General features: G+C 37.5%; 1 protein-coding gene across 6 annotated transcripts in view; it reads right to left on the bottom strand.

Annotated features, from left to right (window-relative positions):
* Positions 1–2,358: 2,358 nt before the first annotated feature.
* The window catches only part of UBE2K (ubiquitin conjugating enzyme E2 K), a 66,098-nt gene continuing 47,947 nt past the window's right edge, over positions 2,359–20,509 (bottom strand). For 5 of the 6 annotated variants that reach the window (XM_036258009.1, XM_036258037.1, XM_036258018.1 and 2 more), the window contains 4 exons: positions 19,815–19,897; positions 7,749–7,848; positions 3,198–3,326; positions 2,398–2,638 (listed from right to left, as the gene is read on the bottom strand). In XM_036258009.1, coding sequence (XP_036113902.1) covers positions 2,564–2,638; positions 3,198–3,326; positions 7,749–7,848; positions 19,815–19,897 — 387 coding nt within the window. In that variant the 3' untranslated portion in view covers positions 2,398–2,563. Of the gene's footprint in view, positions 2,639–3,197; positions 3,327–7,748; positions 7,849–19,814; positions 19,898–20,509 lie in introns of all 6 variants that reach the window. The other variant, XM_036258001.1, reaches the window with a different exon arrangement.

Raw genomic sequence — 20,509 nt, 5'->3', positions numbered from 1 at the left:
ATGAAATAAATTTGATTACAATAAAAGCCTGCTCAAGTATTAGTGACTTCTAGCAAATCTGCCTGCCCTAAACAGGACATCACTATATCTATTTTTTACCATAATTTTTGAGGCCTTTAAAACTAAAAAAACCTTTTTTTTAAATTGAGAATTATAAAAATAATTTTCACCAGGGTACCTTTCCTAGAACTGTACTATTAGTGTCCTTTTTCCAAACATATAAGACCAGAGAAAAAAGGAAATTGCCTTAATTTCTATGTTTAGGGAAATATATCTACCTATAAAGAAATAGGGAAAAAAAACAGGATGACTGTGGGAAATGCTCCAGAAAGGGAAATTATCATATTAAATGAAAATGAAAAAAAAAAAAAAATGAAAATGAGGTAAATAAATTTTGAAATGAAAAATCCATCAGAACCTCTCACACCAAATATTGTACTTTTCAATTTTTGGGGCACTGGGATGTTGAATTACAGTTAAGATGAACAGATACCCTATGGGGCTAATGTGCATAAAAATCAAAGGCAAGGTATAGCTGTCTCCCAGAGCTAAGTAATGCTTGACATTTAGTAACCTCTGACCTCTCTCCTTTGTCTAACCACAGGACAATTAAATATACCCTGAAAATACAGGCAAATAGTAAACTGGGTAGATGTTTGACATTTAAAAAATCCAAATATATTACCAAGCTGCCCTCCACTTAAAAAAATTAATTCTAATCAACAATGCAATAAAACGGTCCACATTTTCACACAATTCCAACCTTACTTCAAAATATAAAGTATAAGGTTTTAGTTATTTAAAATAAATAAAGAAAAATCTTGTTTCCTTTGGCATCTTTAGAAAGTAACTACACTACAACAATTAAAGGAGGTGATTGCATAAAGAAATTTATGCTTAAGCAAAAATATAGGGAAAAAAACATACCAACTTGTGTTTAGTATGCAATAATATCAACTACAAGAGTTTACTACTGATTAGGAAAGTTTTTGGAAGAATCTTCACATCTTTAACATTACAATATATTTAACAATGGTTCTTTTATTGCTTCTAAGATTATTGAGAAGTCAAATGAAATTATGCTGAATTTATGGTTCAAAATTATTTTCCAAACACTTAACAATTATAATTTAGGATAAATAACACTTGAAGAAAGCAAACCTTTTATAATAAGGACTTTCAATATACAGCCTTACTTTAATTCATTCCAATTCCATTACATTTTTATTATTTGCATTGGTCCTGAAAATTTAAGAACTATGTTTCTATGTATAGAACTACCTGCATAAATCCATTTAAACCTTCATAAAATGGTCACATTAGTGTTTGAGCTTGCAAAACTAATAATTTTCAAACTTTAGAACTTAGAACGAAATGTAACTTTAATACGAATAGAAAGTCTGACTATGTACAAGAGAAGGTAAAGTTTTCAATTTTCATATTATCAGAAACATCATAAAGAAAGCTAGATTTATAACACACTTCTATTCCTATGTGCATCTGAAGTATGTACAGTAAAATACCAACACAGCTTTCATGTGTAAATAGGGGGAAATGCAAGCAAGAGTGACTTTTCAAGTATCCAATAAAGCAATCTCTATAAAGCCAAAATTAGGCTACAAAACTGCAGTTGATTTATCCTTTCAAGTTCTCAAAGAAAAATTTCATCAGCTTAAAAATAGAAAGATGTCAAAATCACTTGAAAAACTAAGTTGGGTTCTTTTATTAAATCTTGGGAATACTGCAACGTCAAGTATTTACTGGTTTTGCAAGAGAAACAAAATTGGCAGCTCCATTTTTATTATTACTTAACATAGGAACGTTTTTAAGAGTAAAGAACTGTGAAAAAACATTCCACATGGACGACCTATAAATGGAGCAAGGGACACTGCCCCTCAGCACATTTCCCAGAGAATTTACTATGAGGATGTTTTATTAGCTGTGTATGGTAAGAGGGGGAAAATAAATATAGTATCCCAGTCTGCTGACTAGGACAAAAAGGCTCTGAATAGGTCACCATCTTCAATTCTGGATAAATCTCTATTAAGAATTCTCAAATGCTTAAAATGGTGGTCTTTTCAGCTACCCATCCTAAGAAGTCAAGTACAAGCATGCAAGTAAATTCACAGGCACAGAGGATCCATGTTAAAAACAGTTAAGGTAGCTGTGACGCAACACCAACAATTTGAATGGTCCTGACACACTCAAAATATTATCTTAATTATTCAACAAAATCCTGAAGCAAACTCTTGCTAGTCCAGTACACTGCTAAACACTAAAGTAGCATGTTTTTTCCATGGTTTCGCTTAGCTCAAAGAATTTTTACACTATTAAGAAAAAAAATTAAAGTATTTCCCCTTTTTAAATTTACACTGACGTTTAATTAGCTTTATTTACAGAGCAGAAATTGTTTTTTTTTTCAGTCTCCAATGGTGCCTAGATAACATCATTAGGCAAGAATGCCAGTTTAAAAGAAATCTATGCAGAATCCTAAAAATAACAGATGTTGATGCTCCTCAAGAAGGGGCAAGCTTGACTACATCAGCAGCTCTCTCATTATGCTTCAGTTACTCAGAAGCAATTCTGTTGCAGTCTCTACATCCCATGATTTTGAAGACAAGGCCACTATTACCGCATTCTGTAGAAATAAAAAGGGGGACAAAAATAAAAATCAAATCTCAAGGAAATATTTTTTAAAATATGGGATCACTCACTGAATTTTTACATTGAGAAATCACACCTTATTTGCTTTTTATCTTTATGTTGCCTTGCACTGGTAGTGCATAAAATTTCTAAAACCAATGACTAGAATCAGCAAAAGGAAAAGAAAAATCACTGACTTTTAATAACTGAAAGTTTATCAAAACTAAATTATTTTTTAATCAATTATATCAGCCAAGGATTTGCTGCAATCATTTCAAATCAACTAATATAGTCCTGGCAGGTGTGGCTCAGTTAGGTGAGTGTCAACCCATGCATTCAAAAGGTGGCGGGTTCAGTTCCCAGTCAGGGCACATGCCCAGGTTGTGGGCTCGATCCCCAGTGGGGGATGTACAGGAGGAGGCTGATTGATGTTTCACACTCCACATCAATGTCTGTCTCTCTCTTCCCCTTCCTCTCTCAATAAAAATCAATGAAAATATTTTTTAAAAAAATCAATTAATATATCAAAATCAGCATGCTTTTATATTACTTACCCTATCAAAGCCCATAGCACATAGGTTTTCTATTTTTTTGGTGTATTCTGGACTAGAAACTGGTGCTCCAGCATACACGTGTGCCCAGAGTCGAGCTGTCTGTTTGAACATTTCAGGATTTTGTTTGTACTATATGAGAAAAAAAATTGATTGACATGACAATAGAGTTATAACATTCAATAAAGTAGCTCAGTTCTAACTGCCTAATAACCTGTTTTTTCTCAATAAAATTAACGTAGATTTTAAATATTACTGATTCACTTTCTACTGTAAACAAACGATGTCAAGAAAAGACTGTTTAACCTGCAGCTATAATTCATAAGTTATAAAGACAAAAGAAAAACAAAGACAAATAACATTCACTAACTTTGATCTCCAATTTCAACAAATGTAAGTACCAGAAAACTAATACTAAGTCAAGTGAGGTTGTTAGAGATTGCTTCCAATTAGGAATGTTTCAATTAGAGATGTTTCTAGCCCAGTCAGTGTGGATCAGTGGTTAAGTAAGCATTGACCCATGGACCAGGAGGTCACCAGTTCGATTCCCAGTCAGGGCACGTGCCTGGGTTGCGGGCTCAGTCCCCACTAGGGGTGTGCAGGAGACAGCCAATCGATGTGTCTCCCTCATAAGTATTTCTCTCTCCCTCTCCTTTCCTCTCTCTAGAAATCAATAAAATTATATTTTAAAAAAAGAGAGAGGATTCTAAACACTGTGTAGGGTAAATATCATACAATTAAATAGAAATACTAGCTTCCAAAGTAATGTGGACATAAATAAGTATGACCAAACTTTTATATTAACCACAGCTCTGGCTAAAATATACAACTGAACTTGTCTGTTTTGCTAGAGCTGTATTAGTAGTGGTACAGTATTTAAGAAAAACCATATGCAGCCCTGGCCAGTTTTTCCCAGTGGTTAGAGCATTGGCTTGTGGACCAGAGAATCCTGGGTTTGGTTCCTGCTAAGGGCACGCACCTCGGTTGCAGTTTGTCCCCAGCACTCATTGGGGTCGTGTGGGTGGCAACCACTCAGTGTGTCTCTCTCACATCAATGTTTCTCTCTCTCTCTCTCTCTCTCTCTCTCTCTCTCTTTCTCCCTCTCTCCCTCCTGCTCTATCTGAAGATAAATGCAAAAATGTCCTCGGGTGAGGATAAAAAAATAAAATAAAAAGAAAAGCCATATGCAAAGTACTAACTTATAAAGCACATGTTTTGAGATGATTATGAAGTTACCATACAGCACTTTTTTTTTTTTTTTAATCCTCACCCAAGGACATTTTTCCGCTTTTTTGTTCAGATAGAGTGGGAGGGGGAGAGAGAGAGAGAGAAACATCAACGTGAAAGGGACACATCGAGTGATTGCACGACCCAACCAGGGCTGGGGACAAATTGAAACTGAGGTATGTGCCCTTAGCGGTAACCGAACCCAGGTCTCTCTGAACTGCAGGCCGATGCTCTAACCGCTGAGCAAAACCGGCCAGGGCCCATATAGTACTTTTAAAAAATAAAACTTCCTATATGCATTGAAAAGAGGTGAATTTATTCTCAAATATTCCATTACTTAATAAAGCAAAGTACACATTTAAAATAACTGTTCAATTCACTTTATTTATTTAAAAAGTATTTTATACATCTTTAATATTTTAAGATAAAATTTTATTGTATTAAAATGATAAATGTAGTTTCTATTATTAATTCTCTTTTTTCTTTATTGATTTTTACAGAGAGAGAGAAAAAGAGATGAGAGAGAACATCGACTGGCCGCCTCCTCCATGTCCCCCACTGGAGATCAGGCCCACATCCTGGGCATGTGCCCTGACTGGGAATCGAACCAGCGACCTCTTGGTGCATGGGTCGATGCTCAACTACTGAGCCACACTGACAGGGCCTAATATTAATTCTTAATAAGGAAATAAGTTACATTATTGGCTATTTTCTAGGAGCTAGAAGAAATCTTTCAGTCCACCGCATCACTAAACATGAAATCAAAGCTGGGACTCAGGCTAAATTTCTGACTACCAAAAATGAGCGAATAGCACATATATGTAATATGTAACCATAATTCTAAGCCTTCTGAGACAAATAGAACATTTTAATAATAATATACATAAAACATGGTGTGAACAACTTTCCAAGGGAAAACAGAAGTTTGCTAAGAGGAAAAGTTTCCTCAGGTAGCCCTGGCTGGTGTGGCTCAGTTCGTTAGAGCATTTTCCTGTACATCAAAAGGTTGTGGGTTCAATACCTGGTTGGGGCGCATACAGGAGGCAACTGACTGATGTTTCTCTCTTTCTCTAAAATAAAAACATATCCTCAGGTGAGGATTAAAGAAAAAAAGTTCCCTCAGGTAGAGGAAACATGGCAGATTAGGTAAAATGACCCTGAAAAAACATGAGTTTGAGGAATAAGAAGAATGTAGGAAATTAAGCTGGATTTGTAGATAGTTCAAACCATATATGAACTCTGCAAACTAAAGAATTTAGACTTACCAAGTAGGTGATAATAGAGCTAGTAGGTTTTTAGTAGTAAGATTTGCCCTTATAAAGCTAACTAGTATCAATGCAGAAAATGGGGGAAGGAAGAGGCTGAGGAGAGCTCTATCAGAGTAGAAATCACAAATTTTAAAAAATGTGTACTGAGCCTTGGCCGGTTTGGCTCAGCGGTTAGAGCATCGGCCTGTGGTCTGGAAAGACCAGGGTTCGTTCCCGCTAAGGACGTGTATCTAGGTTGCAGTTTGTCCCCAGCCCTGGTTGGTCATGTGGGTGGCAGCCACTCGATGTGTCCCTTTCACATCGATGTTTCTCTCTCTCTCTCTCTGTTCCTCTCTCTCCCCCTCCCACTCTACCTGAACAGGAAATGGAAGGATGTCCTCGGGTGAGGGGGAAAAAAAATAAAATAAAAAATGTGTACTGAGGCAATCAGAGAAGTACAATAGAGAGATGCTGGAAATAGAATCAGTAAGAGAAAAAAGTACATGGAGAAAAATTCTAAGTCTGTGACATGGATATTTAACTAAATTGATGATGGTATCAAAAAAAGACAGACTGGTTTGCAGGATTTAAGATTCTGCATTCTGTTTGGGAAATGTTGTGCTGAGGTATCCATGGAACATTTATAGAGCTATCCAGTTCCAAATAGGCTCTTGGGCTCAGGAGAGAGGTCAAGCCTGAACATTTATCAACATACAGGTGATAAATCGGTGTGAATATGATCCTCCAAATAAGTGTATATAATAGAACCAATGAACTGTATTTAAAAGGGAAGAGAAATAATTGTAGAAACTAAGAAGAAATGACTACAACCATGAAGACAGAAAAAGAAGAGAACTGTGTCTCAGAAGTGAAGAAAAAAGTTCTAGGTGAAAAAAAATCCTAATGGTTTAGAGTAAGGGTTGGCAAACTTTCTTTTTTATTTATTTATTTATTTTTATCCTCACCCGAGGACATTTTTCCATTTTTTGTTTAGACAGAGCGGGAGGGAGAGAAAGGAAGAGAGAGAGGGAGAAACATCGATGTAAAGGGACACATCGAGTGGCTGCCACCCGCACGACCAACCAGGGCCGGGGACAAACTGCAACCGAGGTACGTGCCCTTAGCGGGAACCGAACCCGGGTCTCTCTGTACCGCAGGCCGACGCTCCAACCGCTGAGCCAAACCGGCCAGGGCGGCAAACTTTCTTAACAGACCAGATAATAATTACTTCATACTGTCTTTGTCACACCTATTCAACTCTGCCACTTGTAGTTGAAAAATAATCAAACACATGTGACTGTGGTTCCAATAAAACATTATTTACAAAATCAGTCTGACTGTAATTTGAAGCCCTCTTTCTTGAAGATCAAAACTAAAAAATATTTATTTCATTTGGCAATTATAAGGTCACTTTGGTAAACTTTACCATGTTACTTCAGTGCCACAGAAGGAGCTGATTAAAATTATCACCAAGAAGGCATAATCACACTTAATGGAGGGACAAATAAATGGATACACATATGATAAAGCACATGTAGTAAAATGTTAATCATAGAACATAGGTGGTAGGTAGGTATAAGTTCACTCTGTAATTCTTTTGACATTATGTGTCTGAAAATTTTCATGTTAAAAAAAAAAGCATCTATCATATACCCAATTAAGCTAGTATGTTAAAAATCAAAAAATTAGTCCAGCCAGTGTGGCTCAGTGGTTGAGTGTCAGCCCATGCACCAAAAGATCGCTGGTTCGATTACCTGGTCGGGACACATGGCCAGGTTGTGAGCCTGATCCCGTGTAGGGGCATGCAGGAGGCAGCCAATCGATGTTTTCTCTCATTGATGTTTCTCTCTCTCTCTCTCTCTCTCTCTCTCTCTCTTTCTCTTAAAGTCAATAAAAGGATAAAAAAAAAATCAAGAAATTAACATTTCATTATATCTGACAAAATAACCCTACAAGAAAACCATTTCCAAATTTAATTTCAACAGAAGTATGTGCATATGTTAATACTGAAAACTACTAATGTAGAGACTAAAAGGTAAATATAAGAGTTATTTCAAAACAAGAAAAGTAGCTATCTTACTTGATTTGCTACTACTGCATCCTGTGGATCATCTGGTTCTGCAGCTGCCAACAGTGCTTGCAATGACAATAATACTGTACGAAGAGTCATCGCTGCTGCCCTAAAATCAAAAATAGGAAAAGATCAAGTTAAGAATGCTGAGCCCTGGCCGGTCTGACTTAGCAGTTCCAGCATTGCCCTGAGGGCCGAAGGGTCGAGGGTTTGCTTCCTAGTCAAGGGTACGTACCTGGGGTTTGCACATTTGATCCCCTACCAAGGCTGGGGGCAACCAATTAATGTGTGTTCCTCACATCAATGTTTCTCTCTCTCCCCCTGCTCCCTCCCTTCCACTCTATCTAAAAAATAAAAATAAATTAATGGAAAAACATCCTTGGGTAAGGATTAACAACAAAAAAGAATGCTCTGCACAGCAAAAGCAAAGTGTGTTTTCTGAATAAAACATAACTACTGTAGCCCAGCTGATGTGGCTCAGTGGTTGAGCGTCAACCCATGCACCAAGAGATCGCTGGTTTGATTCTAGGTCGTGGCACATGCCCAAGTTGTGGACTAAATATCCAGTGGGGGACATGTTGGAGGTAGCCAATCAATGTTCTCTATCATCGTTTCCATCTCTCTCTCCCTCTCCCTTCCTCTCTCTCTAAACAATAAAGAAAAAGAAAAAACTACTATAGTGATAATAACCCAGGCCTGGCCTGAGTGGCTGAGTCGGATCAGCATTGTTCTGTGTACCGAAGGGTTGCCAGTTTGATTCCCAGTCAGGGCACATCCCTGGGTTGTGGGTTCAATCCTCTGTCAGGGTATGTATGCGTGTGGAGGGCAACCAATAGATATCCGCCCCCTCCAAGCATGTTCTCAGATGAGGATAAAAAAACATGAAGACAATAACAGCCAATACCAATAATAATAGAAATAATTTTATTATTCTTTTTAAATCCTCATCTGAGGATATTTTTCCATTGATATTTTTTAAGAGAGAGTGGAAGGGAAGGAGGGAGAAAAAAGAGAAACATCAATGTGAGAAAGACATATCAATTGGCTGCCTCCTAACAAGGATTGGAGATCGAACCTGCAACCCAGGTACGTACGTGCCTTTGACCAGAATCAAAGCCCTCATCCCTAGGTCCGAGGGCCAACACTACCAATGCTCTAATCACTGAACAAAATGGCCAGGACAACAACAAAATATTTTGTTTTAAAAGTACCCAGGGTTGCCCTGGCCGGTTTGGCTTAGCGGTTAGAGTGTCGGCCTGCAGTCCAGACAGACCTGGGTTTGGTTCCCGCTAAGGGCATGTACCTCAGTTGCAGTTTGTCCCCGGCCCTGGTTGGTCATGTGGGTGGTAACCACGCAATATGTCCCTTTCACATCGATGTTTCTCTCTTCCTCTCTCTCCCTCTCCCCCTCCCACTCTATCTGAACAAAAAATAGAAAAATGTCCTCGGGTGAGGATAAAAAAAAAAAAGTACTCAGGGTTTATTTTAATTATATAAGTTATAGAATTTACAATTACATTATTTGCCTATTGTATTTTTTTTCTTCTTTACAGTGAATGAATCTTTCTATTTCTCAAGACAATTCAAACTGTCTTGAATTGGCCTAGTTTTTTCTTTCTTGTTACCAATAAATATCCCTCAGGTAAGCTTTACCCACTGATGTATTTTCTACCCATTTCTCTAGACATAAATTAAAAATAAAGTGATAAACTAATATGTGGAATTTAGTTTCAAAGGCACTCTAAAAACAAATAAAATATGCCCTGACCAGTTTCGCTCAGTGGTTAGAGCATCGGCCCATGGATTAATGAGTCACGGGTTCGATTCTGGTCAAGGGCACATACCTCGGTTGCAGTTCATCCCTGGCCCTGGTCAGGGTCATGAGGGAGGCAAACAGAAGGAGTGTCTCTTTCACATCAATGTTTCTCTCCCCTCCACTCCTTCCCACTCTATCTGAAGATAAATAGAAAAATATCCTTGGGTGAGGATTTAAAAAAATAAGTAAATAAAAACAAATAAGGTATCATCAGCACATGTCTTTTATTTTCAAGAAAGCCTGAAATCATTCCATAATATTCTGAAATACAGAAAGTTTTTGCTTAAAATATATCACTTAATTCATGCTTCAAAATGTGTTTATAAAGTAAATATGTAACTAGAAAATGGTTGTCTACCTAATCAGCAAGGATTCACAGCATTTGTTAAAAAATTGACCAATCTAGAAATATTTATAACTGTAACAATGGTGAAATATTTAAGATCTTGAAGATATTAAACAATATACCCATTTTCACCACACAAATAAAAAATTACTAAGTGACTGATTTCTCAGTTTTCCCAAGGATGGTGTATAAATAGTAACATTCTAGATACTTAGGAGAAAAGTTAATTTATCACAAAGAATGGATGATGTCTTAAGGCAGTGAATCCCATAAAGTATGCTTCCCCTAACTAGTAATATCGATATATCACTTGGAAACTTGAAAGAAATGAAAATTCTCAGCCTAACCCAAGACCTTCTGAATTAAAAACTCTGGGGTGGTTTAACAGATACTCCAAGTGATTCTGATGTAAGCTAAATTTTCAGAAATACTACTACTTTAGTGAATCACAGATTAAGCTAACTGAGAAAGGCTATTCTAAACCAATAAAAGTAAATAATACATCTGTAGGTCTATACTTTATATATTAGAGAAAAATCATACCACAAATGGTTCTTTAAAATGCTGTCAGAATAAAATTTTTTATTGATCAGTAGAATAAAAAAAAATTGGTTATAATGCTTAAAAATTAGCTGAAATGGTAAACTGGTATTAAAAAAGGTATTTAAAACCTTTTTTCTTTTTTAAACCTCACCGAGGAAATTTTTGCATTTCAGATAGAGCGGGAGGGAGAGAGGGCGGAAGAGAGAGAAAGAAACATCGATGTGAGAGAGAGACATCGACTGGCTGCCACCCACACAACCCCAACCGGGGCCGGGGACAAACTGCAACTGAGGTACATGCCCTTACCGGCAACCGAACCCGGTCTCTCTGGTCCGTGGGAGAACGCTCTAACCGCTGAGCAAAACCCTCCAAGACAGGACTTTAAAACCTTTTAAAATGATTACATAAATTTTATCTAATAGAAAGAAACTTCTATTTCTGAAACAGAGATAGAAAAACAGAATTTTTCTACACTAAGTTTTAAAATTACCTAAGCGCTTACACAAGTTATTTTCAATCAACAGCTATAAAATCTTTATTTTATTATTAATCCTCACTTGAGGATATTTTTCCATTGATTTTTAGGTAGAGTGGAAGGGCTCCCGAATGACCCTAACCACAGTCAGGGATCAAACCTGTAACCCAGATACATACATCTCACCGGAAATCGCTTAGTTCCTTGGGCTGATGCTCTAACAGCTGAGAACCTGGCCAGGGCAACAGTTGTAACATCTTTAAATGAACAATATTCTTTTTAAATTTTATTTATTTTTGTTTTATTGATTTTTGGAGCAAGAGGAAGGGAGAAGGAAAGAGAAACATTGATGAGAGAGAACATCAATTGGCCACCTCCTGCATGCCCCCTACTGGGGATTCGGCCCACAATCCGGGCATGTCCCCTGACTGGAAATCGAATCAGTGATCCCTTGGTGTATGGGTTAAGGCTCAACCACTGAGTCACACCGGCTGGGCTGGACAATATTCTTTTAAGACAGATGTAAAAGCATAAAAATCCAAATTTAATCCTTAAAATGTTCATTGTTGTCCTGTCATTATCACCATAACAAGGTTGAAATCTTTCTTAATTAGAAGTTCCCTACTGTAATTTAATTTTATGCTTGGGTAATTTTAAAGAGACTGTTTACAGGCACATACACATCAAAAGCTACCTAGCTATATCAACTTGAAGTGGACTTAAAACACCCAAAAAAGGACAAATATACAAAATATCACAAAAATAGAATATACAAAGTTAAGCTGGTTACTCTAACATCCCAATGCCTTGTTGAAGCATCCAAATTTAAAAACACATGACATTACTTAAATCCAAACCTTAATTGACATAATTTAAAATTAATACAATTGTTTCTTAGAAGGAAATTTATTTGAATGTTGAAGAAAAATCTTCCCTCAAAGGAATTATTTCATATTGAAACAATTATTAAGCTCACAATTATTTTAACTTGAAATAAAAACATAAAAGCATATAAAATAAAAGCCATCCAAATCTTAGCAATATCTTAACATCACAAGGTAGCGTTTTATATTCATATCTCAACAAGGCAAGAGACATTTAAAAATTTGATGAGCTCTCAAAAGAATGAAGTTGGGCCCTTGCCCTATACCATATACAAAAATTAACTCAAAATGGATCAAAGCCCTTGCCCAGCCAGTATGGCTCAGTGGTTCAGCATCGAAGCCATGCACCAAAGAGGTCGCTGTTTCTACTGCCAGTCAGGGTACATGTCCAGATTGTGGGCCAAATCCCCAGGGGGGGGCATGCAGGAGGCGGCCAATCGATGTTCTTTCATTGATGTTTCTATATCTCTCTCCCTCTTCCTTCCTCTCTCTCTAAAATCAACAAAGGAAGAAAAAAAACTCTCAGAAGAAAACATAGGGGGAAAGCTCCATAACACCGGAGTTTGCAATAATTTATTAGACATCATGAAAACCACATGCAACACAACAACAACAAAACCAGAATAACTAATATACAACTCCACCCAAGTTTTAAAAACTCCTGTGTAGAGAGAAGGAAAAAACACTGAAACATTCTGTGCAAAGGATTCAATCAACAGAGTGAAAGGCAACCCACAGAATGGCATAAAATATTTGCAAATAAAATATCTGATAAGGGGTTAATATCTGGAATATACAAAAAACCCCAAGAACTCAACAACAACAAAAAACAATTAAACAAATGAGAAAGGCCTGGCCAGTGTGGCTCAGTGGTTGAGCGTCAACCCATGCACCAAAAAGTCACTGGTTTGATTCCCGGTCAGGGCACATGCCCAGGTTGTGGGCCCAATCACCAGTGGGGGGCATGCAGGAGGCGGCCAATCGATGTTCTCTCTCATCATGTTTCTATCTCTCTCCCCTTCCCCCTTCCTCTCTCTCTAAAATCAATAAACAAAACAAATTTAAAAAAAAAACAACAAAAACAAATGAGAAAGGACTTAAACATGTCTCCCAAGAAGATATACAAATAGTTGATAAGCACATGAAAAGATGCTTATCGGCCCTGGCCAGGTAGCATAGTTGGTTCTTATATACCAGGGTTGTGGGTTGGATCTCTGGTCAGGGCACCTAAAAGAATCAACCAATGAATGCATAAATAAGTGGGACAACATATCAATGTTTCGCTTTCTCAAAATCAATTTAAAAAATAAAAGATGCTTATCATCACTAATCACCAGGGAAACAGAAATTAAACAATGAAATATCACCTCAACCCCATTAGGATGACTGCCATAAAAATTTTTTTAAAAAAGAAAAGAACAGTTGTTGGCCTTGGCCAGTTTTGCTCAGCAGTTAGAGCGTTGGCCCACGTACCAGAGAGTACTGGGTTCAGTTTCCGCTAAGGGCATGTACCACGGTTAGTTTGTCCACAGCCTGGTTGGGGTTGTGTGGGTAGCAACCACTTGATGTGTCACTCTTATATTGATGTTTCTCTCTCTCTCTTCCTCCCTCTCTCCCTCCCGTTCGCTCTATCTGAAGATAAATGCAGACATGTCCTCGAGTGAGGATAAAAAAAAAATAACAGTTGTTGGTGAGGATGTGGAGTAACTGGAATCCTTTTGTACTGTAGGTGGGAATGCAACAAACAGTATAGCAATTCTACTTCTGTATATATACCCAAAATAATTAAAAGCAGAGATTCATAAACAGGTATTTCCACAACCATGTTCATAATGACATTCAATCATTATTCAGAGTTGCCAAAATGTGGAAGCAATTCAAGTTTCCATCAACCAATGAATGAACAAAATGTGGCAAACACATACCATGGAATGTTATTAAAAAGAAATAAAAATCTAGCCCTGGCCAGTTTGGTTCAGCGGTTAGAGCGTCAGCCTGCGGTCCTGAGAGACCTGGGATCGGTTCCCGCTAAGGGCACGTACCTCGGTTGTAGTTTGTCCCCGGCCCTGGTCGGTTGTGCGGGTGGCAGCCACTTGATGTGTTCCTTTCACATCGATGTTTCTCTCTTTCTTTCTGTTCCTCTCTCTCCTTCCCACTCTACCTGAACAAAAAATGGAAAAATGTCCTCGGGTGAGGATAAAAATAAATAAATAAATAAATAAAAATCTGATACATGCTACAACGTGGATGAATCCTAAAGACATTGTGTTAAGTGAAGCCAGGAATAAAAAGACAAACACTATGATTCATAGAGACAGAAAGTAGAATGGTGGTTGTGATGGACTGGAGGGAGGAGGGAATGGGAAACTAAATGGGTCAAGGGTTTCAGTTTTACAAGATGAAAAGTTCTAGGAGGGGAGAAACAGGGTAGAGGGATGAAGAGGGGGAGCACAGAGAAATTCTAGGGCAGTGAAATTACTCTGTATATCATAATGATGGATACATGTCACTACACATTTGTTCAAACTCCTAGAATATAAGACACCAAGAGTGAACCAGAATATAAACTATGGACTATAGGTGATAGAGATGTGTCAATGTAGGTTCATCAATTCTTAATAAACACATCACTCTGGTGGATGATGCTGATAATGGGGTAGGCTATACATGTGTAGGGCAGGGAGTATAGGGGAAATCTCTGACTTCCTCTTAATTTTGCTGTGAACCTAAAATTGCTCTAAAAAAAAGTCTTAAAGGGTGGGGGTTCTAGAGACTGGATGCACTGCAATGTAAATACTTATTACTCGCCCTGGCCAACTTGGCTCAGTGGTTAGAGCGTCGGCCTGCGGATCAGAGTCCTGGGTTCAGTTTCTGCTAAGGGTGCGTACCTCGGTTGCAGTTTGTTCCCAGCCCTGGTTGGGGTCGTGTGGATGGCAACTACTAGGTGTGTCTCTCTCACATTGATATTTCTCTCACATCGATGTTTCTCTCTCTTTTCCTCCCTCTCTATCTGAAGATAAATGCAAAAATGTCCTTGGGTGAAGGTTAAAAAAAAAAAATTTACATACACACTTATTACTCAAATGTATACTTTAAAACAGTTAAGATTACAACACTATAAGTCAATTTAAAAAACAACAACAGTTAGCCTGGCTGGTGTGGCTCAGTAGCTGAGCAATGACCAATGCAACAAGAGATCACCAGTTCAATTTCTGATCAGAGCACATGCCCAGGTTGTGTGCCAAATCCCCAGTGGGAGGCAAGCAAGAGATGGCCAATTGACGTTCTCTCTCATCGATGTTTCTCTCTCTCCCTTCCTTTCTCTCTAAAATCAATAAAGAAAAAAAAAATTTAAATAAATATACAACAGTTAATATGGAAAATTTTATGTCATATGTATTTTATAATTAAGTATATATATTTTTAATTTTAAGTGATAAACTCTTCCCTTAGAGAATCGTAAGTTACTGTTATAAATACTTTCTACTTCCTTTATTTGCAGTGTCTTTATTAGGAAGATACTCACAAACTTATAGACCTTCTGGAGTTATCACTTCAAGAAGTAGAAACTAAGAACCTAAAGTTGAACATGTTAAAAGGGATTGTTTATGCCTGGCCGGTGTGGCTCAGTGGTTGAGCATGAACCCATGCACCAAGAGGTCACTGGTTCGATTTCCGGTCAGGGCACATGCCCGTGGGGAGCATGCAGGAGGTGGCCAGTCTATGTTTCCTCTCATCGATGTTTCTCTCTCTCTCTCCCTCTCCCTTCCTATCTCTCTCAAATCAATAAAGAAAAAAAAACAACAAAAAACCAACCCAAGTCCTAACAGGCGAACAGGAATATGAAATTATTTCAAAATCTGTTAACTAATTTAATCAGTGGATGATATGACTGAGTATAATATAAACCTATCTTCCTTGGTTTTGCTCAGTATCAAATCAATAAGCAGTTAACATGGCTAATTAAACATTTATACGAAATGAGTACGGCCTTTAGCATGCAGAAAAAGCATGTGAATTGTTTGTATAGTTGACTAGTTTTTCTGTTAAGGATCTTCTAGTTCATCAATAAATCATCTGTTTATGGAAAATACTAGATGCCAAAGAGAATGGCAACTTTTTTGTTATTTTTTAAGGTATAATAAGCAAAGTAAAATGCTGTACAGCTGTATTAATTTTTTAATATTTTTTTCTTCATTGATTTTAGAGGGAGAGGAAGGGAGAGAGAGAAAAACATTGACACGAGAGGGGCACATAAACTGGTTGCCTCCCGTACAACCCTGACCAGGGCTGGGGATGAATTGCAACCTCGGTACATGCCGCCCTTGACCACAATTGAACTGGAGACTCACTGGACTGTGGACTGATGCTCTAACTGCTAAGCCAAACTGGCCAGGGTAGCTGTATTAATTTTTATATGTATATACAGATGTAACCACCACCTAGATCAAAATATAGAGTATTTCCAATAAAAAAGATTCACCTGTGCCCCTCCCATTCATAACCCTTACCTACCCCTACTACTGTCCTAATTGCTATCACTATATATTACTTTGGATTCATCTTTAATTTCATAAAAACAGAATCATAGTGCATACTTCTTTCTGTCCGGCTTTTGTCACTCAGCATATCTCTGAGAATCATCCATGCTGACTATGTCAATATACTTCCCCCGCTATGTAGTAGAGCTATAATGTACAATAATGCCACTACATACCCATTCTCTTGCTGAGAGACATTGGGGTTATTTCCAATATGAGTAAACCTGCTATAAATATTCTTATACAAGTCTCTCAGTGGACATATGCACTCATTTCTCTTGGATATATACCTAGGAGTGGAACTGGAACTGCTGGGCCACACTGAAGATGTTTGTTTAGCTTTGGTACATACTAATATGGTTGACCAGTTGAACCACATTCATACCAGCAATTCATGAGAATAATTTACAAGTGTGTAATGGTATCTAATTATGACTTTAATTTACATTTCTCTAATGACTAATGATGCTGAGCATAGCTTATCAACCATCTAAATAATCTCTTAATGCTGTTTATGTCTTCTGAAAGGGAAGGATCATTGAGAACAATTTTTATGTGCTGTCATTTTCCCCCTAAGTAAATTAGATACCTTTAGTCACAATAAGTGAAATGGGGGAAAAAAAATCAGAAAATAATTTCCACACAGACTCAGTTTAGGAATTAAGAAATAAACCATATTGTCTTGCCAGTGTGGCTCAGTGGATTGAGCATCGTCCCATGGACTAAGAGATCCCAGTTCGATTCCCAGTCAGGGTATATGTGCAGGATTGTGGGCTCAATCCCCGGTAGGGGGTGTACAGGAGGCAGCTGATTGATGTTTCTTAATGTTTCTATCTCTCTCTCCTTTCCTATCTCTCTTATTTAAAAAATCAGTAAAAACATGTTAAAAAAAAGAAACCATATTAACATCAATTGTTAAATATTAAATAAATCACCACTTACATGTATAAAAGACCAAGATTAAGAAATTGTTTTCTGCCCTGGCCAGTTTGGTTCAGCGGTTAGAGCGTCGGCCTCCGGTCCTGAGAGACCCGGGTTCGGTTCCCGCTAAGGGCGCGTACCTCGGTTGCAGTTTGTCCCCGGCCCTGGTCGGTTGTGCGGGTGGCAGCCACTCAATGTGTTCCTTTCACATCAATGTTTCTCTCTCTCTCTCTGTTCCTCTCTCTCCCTCCCACTCTACCTGAACAAAAAATGGAAAAATGTCCTCGGGTGAGGATAAAAAAAAAAAAGAAATTGTTTTCTAGTATACTTATCCCAAATTATTCAATATTTATTCATTTTTTCCTAAGATTACTATCCTGTAGTTTTCTTTATCAAATTCCAGTTCTGAAGTCTAAGCATCCACACTTAAACATGGATAACCACTAAATGTCAATTATACCTCAGTAAAACTGGGAGGGTGGGAAGAGAACAAACTCATGAATACCCAATCTCACCTATTTTATCTCATATGTCTTTGACATCTTTTAATATTTCAATCATCTAGATATCAAACAAGACTAAATTCAGCTATACCACCTGTCTTAGGAAATGGAAATAGTTGATAAAAAGTCTTTTGGTACAAAAACTCAAGTTCTCTCCCTATATATACACCATAATCTTTCAACTATCTATAGAGAGATAATCAGAAGTGGTAGCACTGTTGGTTTGACTCTAGGCAAAAAAAAGTCAGTGGAAGATTTTAGTCTGGAGCTTTATTTGTTTTTAACAGGGTGGTTGTCATTCTGCTGTTGAGAAGAGCATGAGGTAGGGAAGAGTCAGAAAAACAGAGGAGCAAGCTACTATAATCAATCAGGTAAGAGGTACTTGGATCAAGGAGGTGGCAGTGAAGCTACTGCTAAGACTTTGGAAGTTTCACCAATAGGATTTGCAGACAGGATACAGGGTACCAGAGAAAGAAGAACCAGGATCATAAGACGCTGGTCTGAGCACTTGCCAATAACTTTAGATGTGGTGAAGCAGGTTTCTGATTAGGGGAATATCAGTTCAGTTTTGACATGTTTAATTTTGAGATGTCCATTACATACTCAAGTATGTTAAACAGGCAGCAGGATATGAGCCTAGAGTTCAGGAAAGATAAATGTGAGTTACTAGTATATAAACTGTGAAGTTATGAGGTCAGATGAGCTCACCAAGGAAGTGAGTATTGATGAAAAGGAGCAGAGAGATCAGGACTTAGTCCTGATGCGTTCTCATGTGTAAAGCTCCAGATGAGAGAATAACTAGTTAAGGAGTCTCAGAGTGGGCACAGGAAGAAGGAAAGAACAGAACTGATATCGTGGAAACTAACTGAAAAAAAAGTAAGATATCACTAACACTGCAAATATTCATTAATATCACAATGATAGTGCTAGGGGCCTTGAAGATGACTTTAGAGGTACAAACACTGAGATCAAGAAATTCAGTTAGTTGCAAAAAGTCAAAAATCGAATGACAGAAGATAAATTTAGATAGATATATTCCACACTGTTCAGTGTTTAACAGTATTGAATACAGATCAACAAACTAGATCCCAAGAGATGATATAGTGAGGGAGAGGCCTTATTCAGATGTGCTATTAGAATGGAAAAAGAAAACAAAACCAGCAACTCTTGCCTGTTTATCCAGTTACTAAATAAACCAAATCGCCCATACACTGAGAATGTTGTCATTCCTGTTTCGCCTTGTTCAGGTTCCATTCTTCCCCTTCCTTAAGATCTCAAACACATAACTTATTACTGTTTTCTCCCACTCCAATGTATTTTTACACCCCTCTGTCTTAGGCTTTCCATCCACAGTTTCAGAATATACCAGATTCTAGTCTAAGAAAATTACATAAAACAATTCATTTAATCCTCTCAACAGCCATATGAAGGAAGTATTGACCCCATTTTTTTCAGATGAGGGAACTAAGGCACAAAGACTGGGTAATTTGTTCAAGACTACACTGCTCAGTAAATGGCAGCACCAGGATTTGAATTTAATGGCTCAAAAGTAAGAACTCTTAAAACACTATGTTAATATTAAATCAGACAAAATACGTCAAAGCACTATAAATTACTGTGCAAATGAAGACATCACCTACAAAGGTATTCCTTGGAACCTGAAAACCTAAACTGTGCTCAATTAACACAACTTTTCACAAGTCAGAGCTGATTATTTCAATACTTATTTTTTTAGTTTTTCACAAATAACTTCTTGAGATAACAAAGAATCAAATTTACCAAAATAACAAATGAAGTCCAAGACTTTTCAAGCGGTAAAGCCAACATCTGACATTACTCAGTTAAGTCTGTATTTAAATATAGACTGTGATCTCAATTATAACATACTTTCAATTATATACTTAAGTACACAAGTTTTAAAATCATTGCCCAAATAAGACTATAATATATGCTTATGTTTTGAGGCTGTTACACATTTATCATCCCAAATATATAGTCTTGGAATTCATATGGAAGAGGGAGAGAGGTAAACTGAAAATCTCTTACCATTGATCTTTCAGGATATCCAAACAAATAGCCCCTGTGACGGAACTAATATTAGGATGCCATATTTTAGTGATAAACCGGACCTAGAAATATAAAGCACACTTAAGTTTTTAAGTAACAGAAATAAAACACATATACTTTAAACAGAACTACAAGAGAAAGAAATCTTGAGATTTAAAAAAAGTGTCCATACTTACATTATTTTGCCTAAGTGAAAGGAATGGTGTAGAAGTCAAAGCATTTAAGTAGTAATACAAATGTTGTCATTGACATATGTTCTTTTTAAACCTTTTAATAAGTGCTCCACCCTTAAAGAAACCCATCAATTGCTAGTAAATGGTAGCTTTTTTAGTGTGAAGTAGGGTGTGAAATAAGTATGAAGAAAAAGAAAGCAAAATCAGTATTACATGGAAGCACTAGTAGTAAGTGGCTTTTTAGGACTGCTCCTGTCCTGGCTGGTTTTGCTCGGTGGTTAGAGCATCGGCCTGTGGACCACGTGGACCAGAGAGTCCCAGGTTTGGTTCCCGGTAAGGGCATGTACCTCGGGTGCAGTTTGTCCCGGACCCGGTTAGGGTTGTGTGGGTGGCAACCAGTCCATGTGTCTCTCTCACATCGAAGTTTCTCGCTCACTCTCCCTCCCACTCTCCTTCCCACTCTATCTGAAGATAAATGCAAAAAATGTCGAGTGAGGATTA

Source organism: Molossus molossus, unplaced genomic scaffold, assembly GCF_014108415.1.
Source record: "Molossus molossus isolate mMolMol1 unplaced genomic scaffold, mMolMol1.p scaffold_m16_p_1, whole genome shotgun sequence".
Lineage (NCBI taxonomy): Eukaryota > Metazoa > Chordata > Mammalia > Chiroptera > Molossidae > Molossus > Molossus molossus.
Note: the sequence above shows the minus strand (reverse complement) of the source record. Positions and strands in the feature narration are given on the sequence as shown.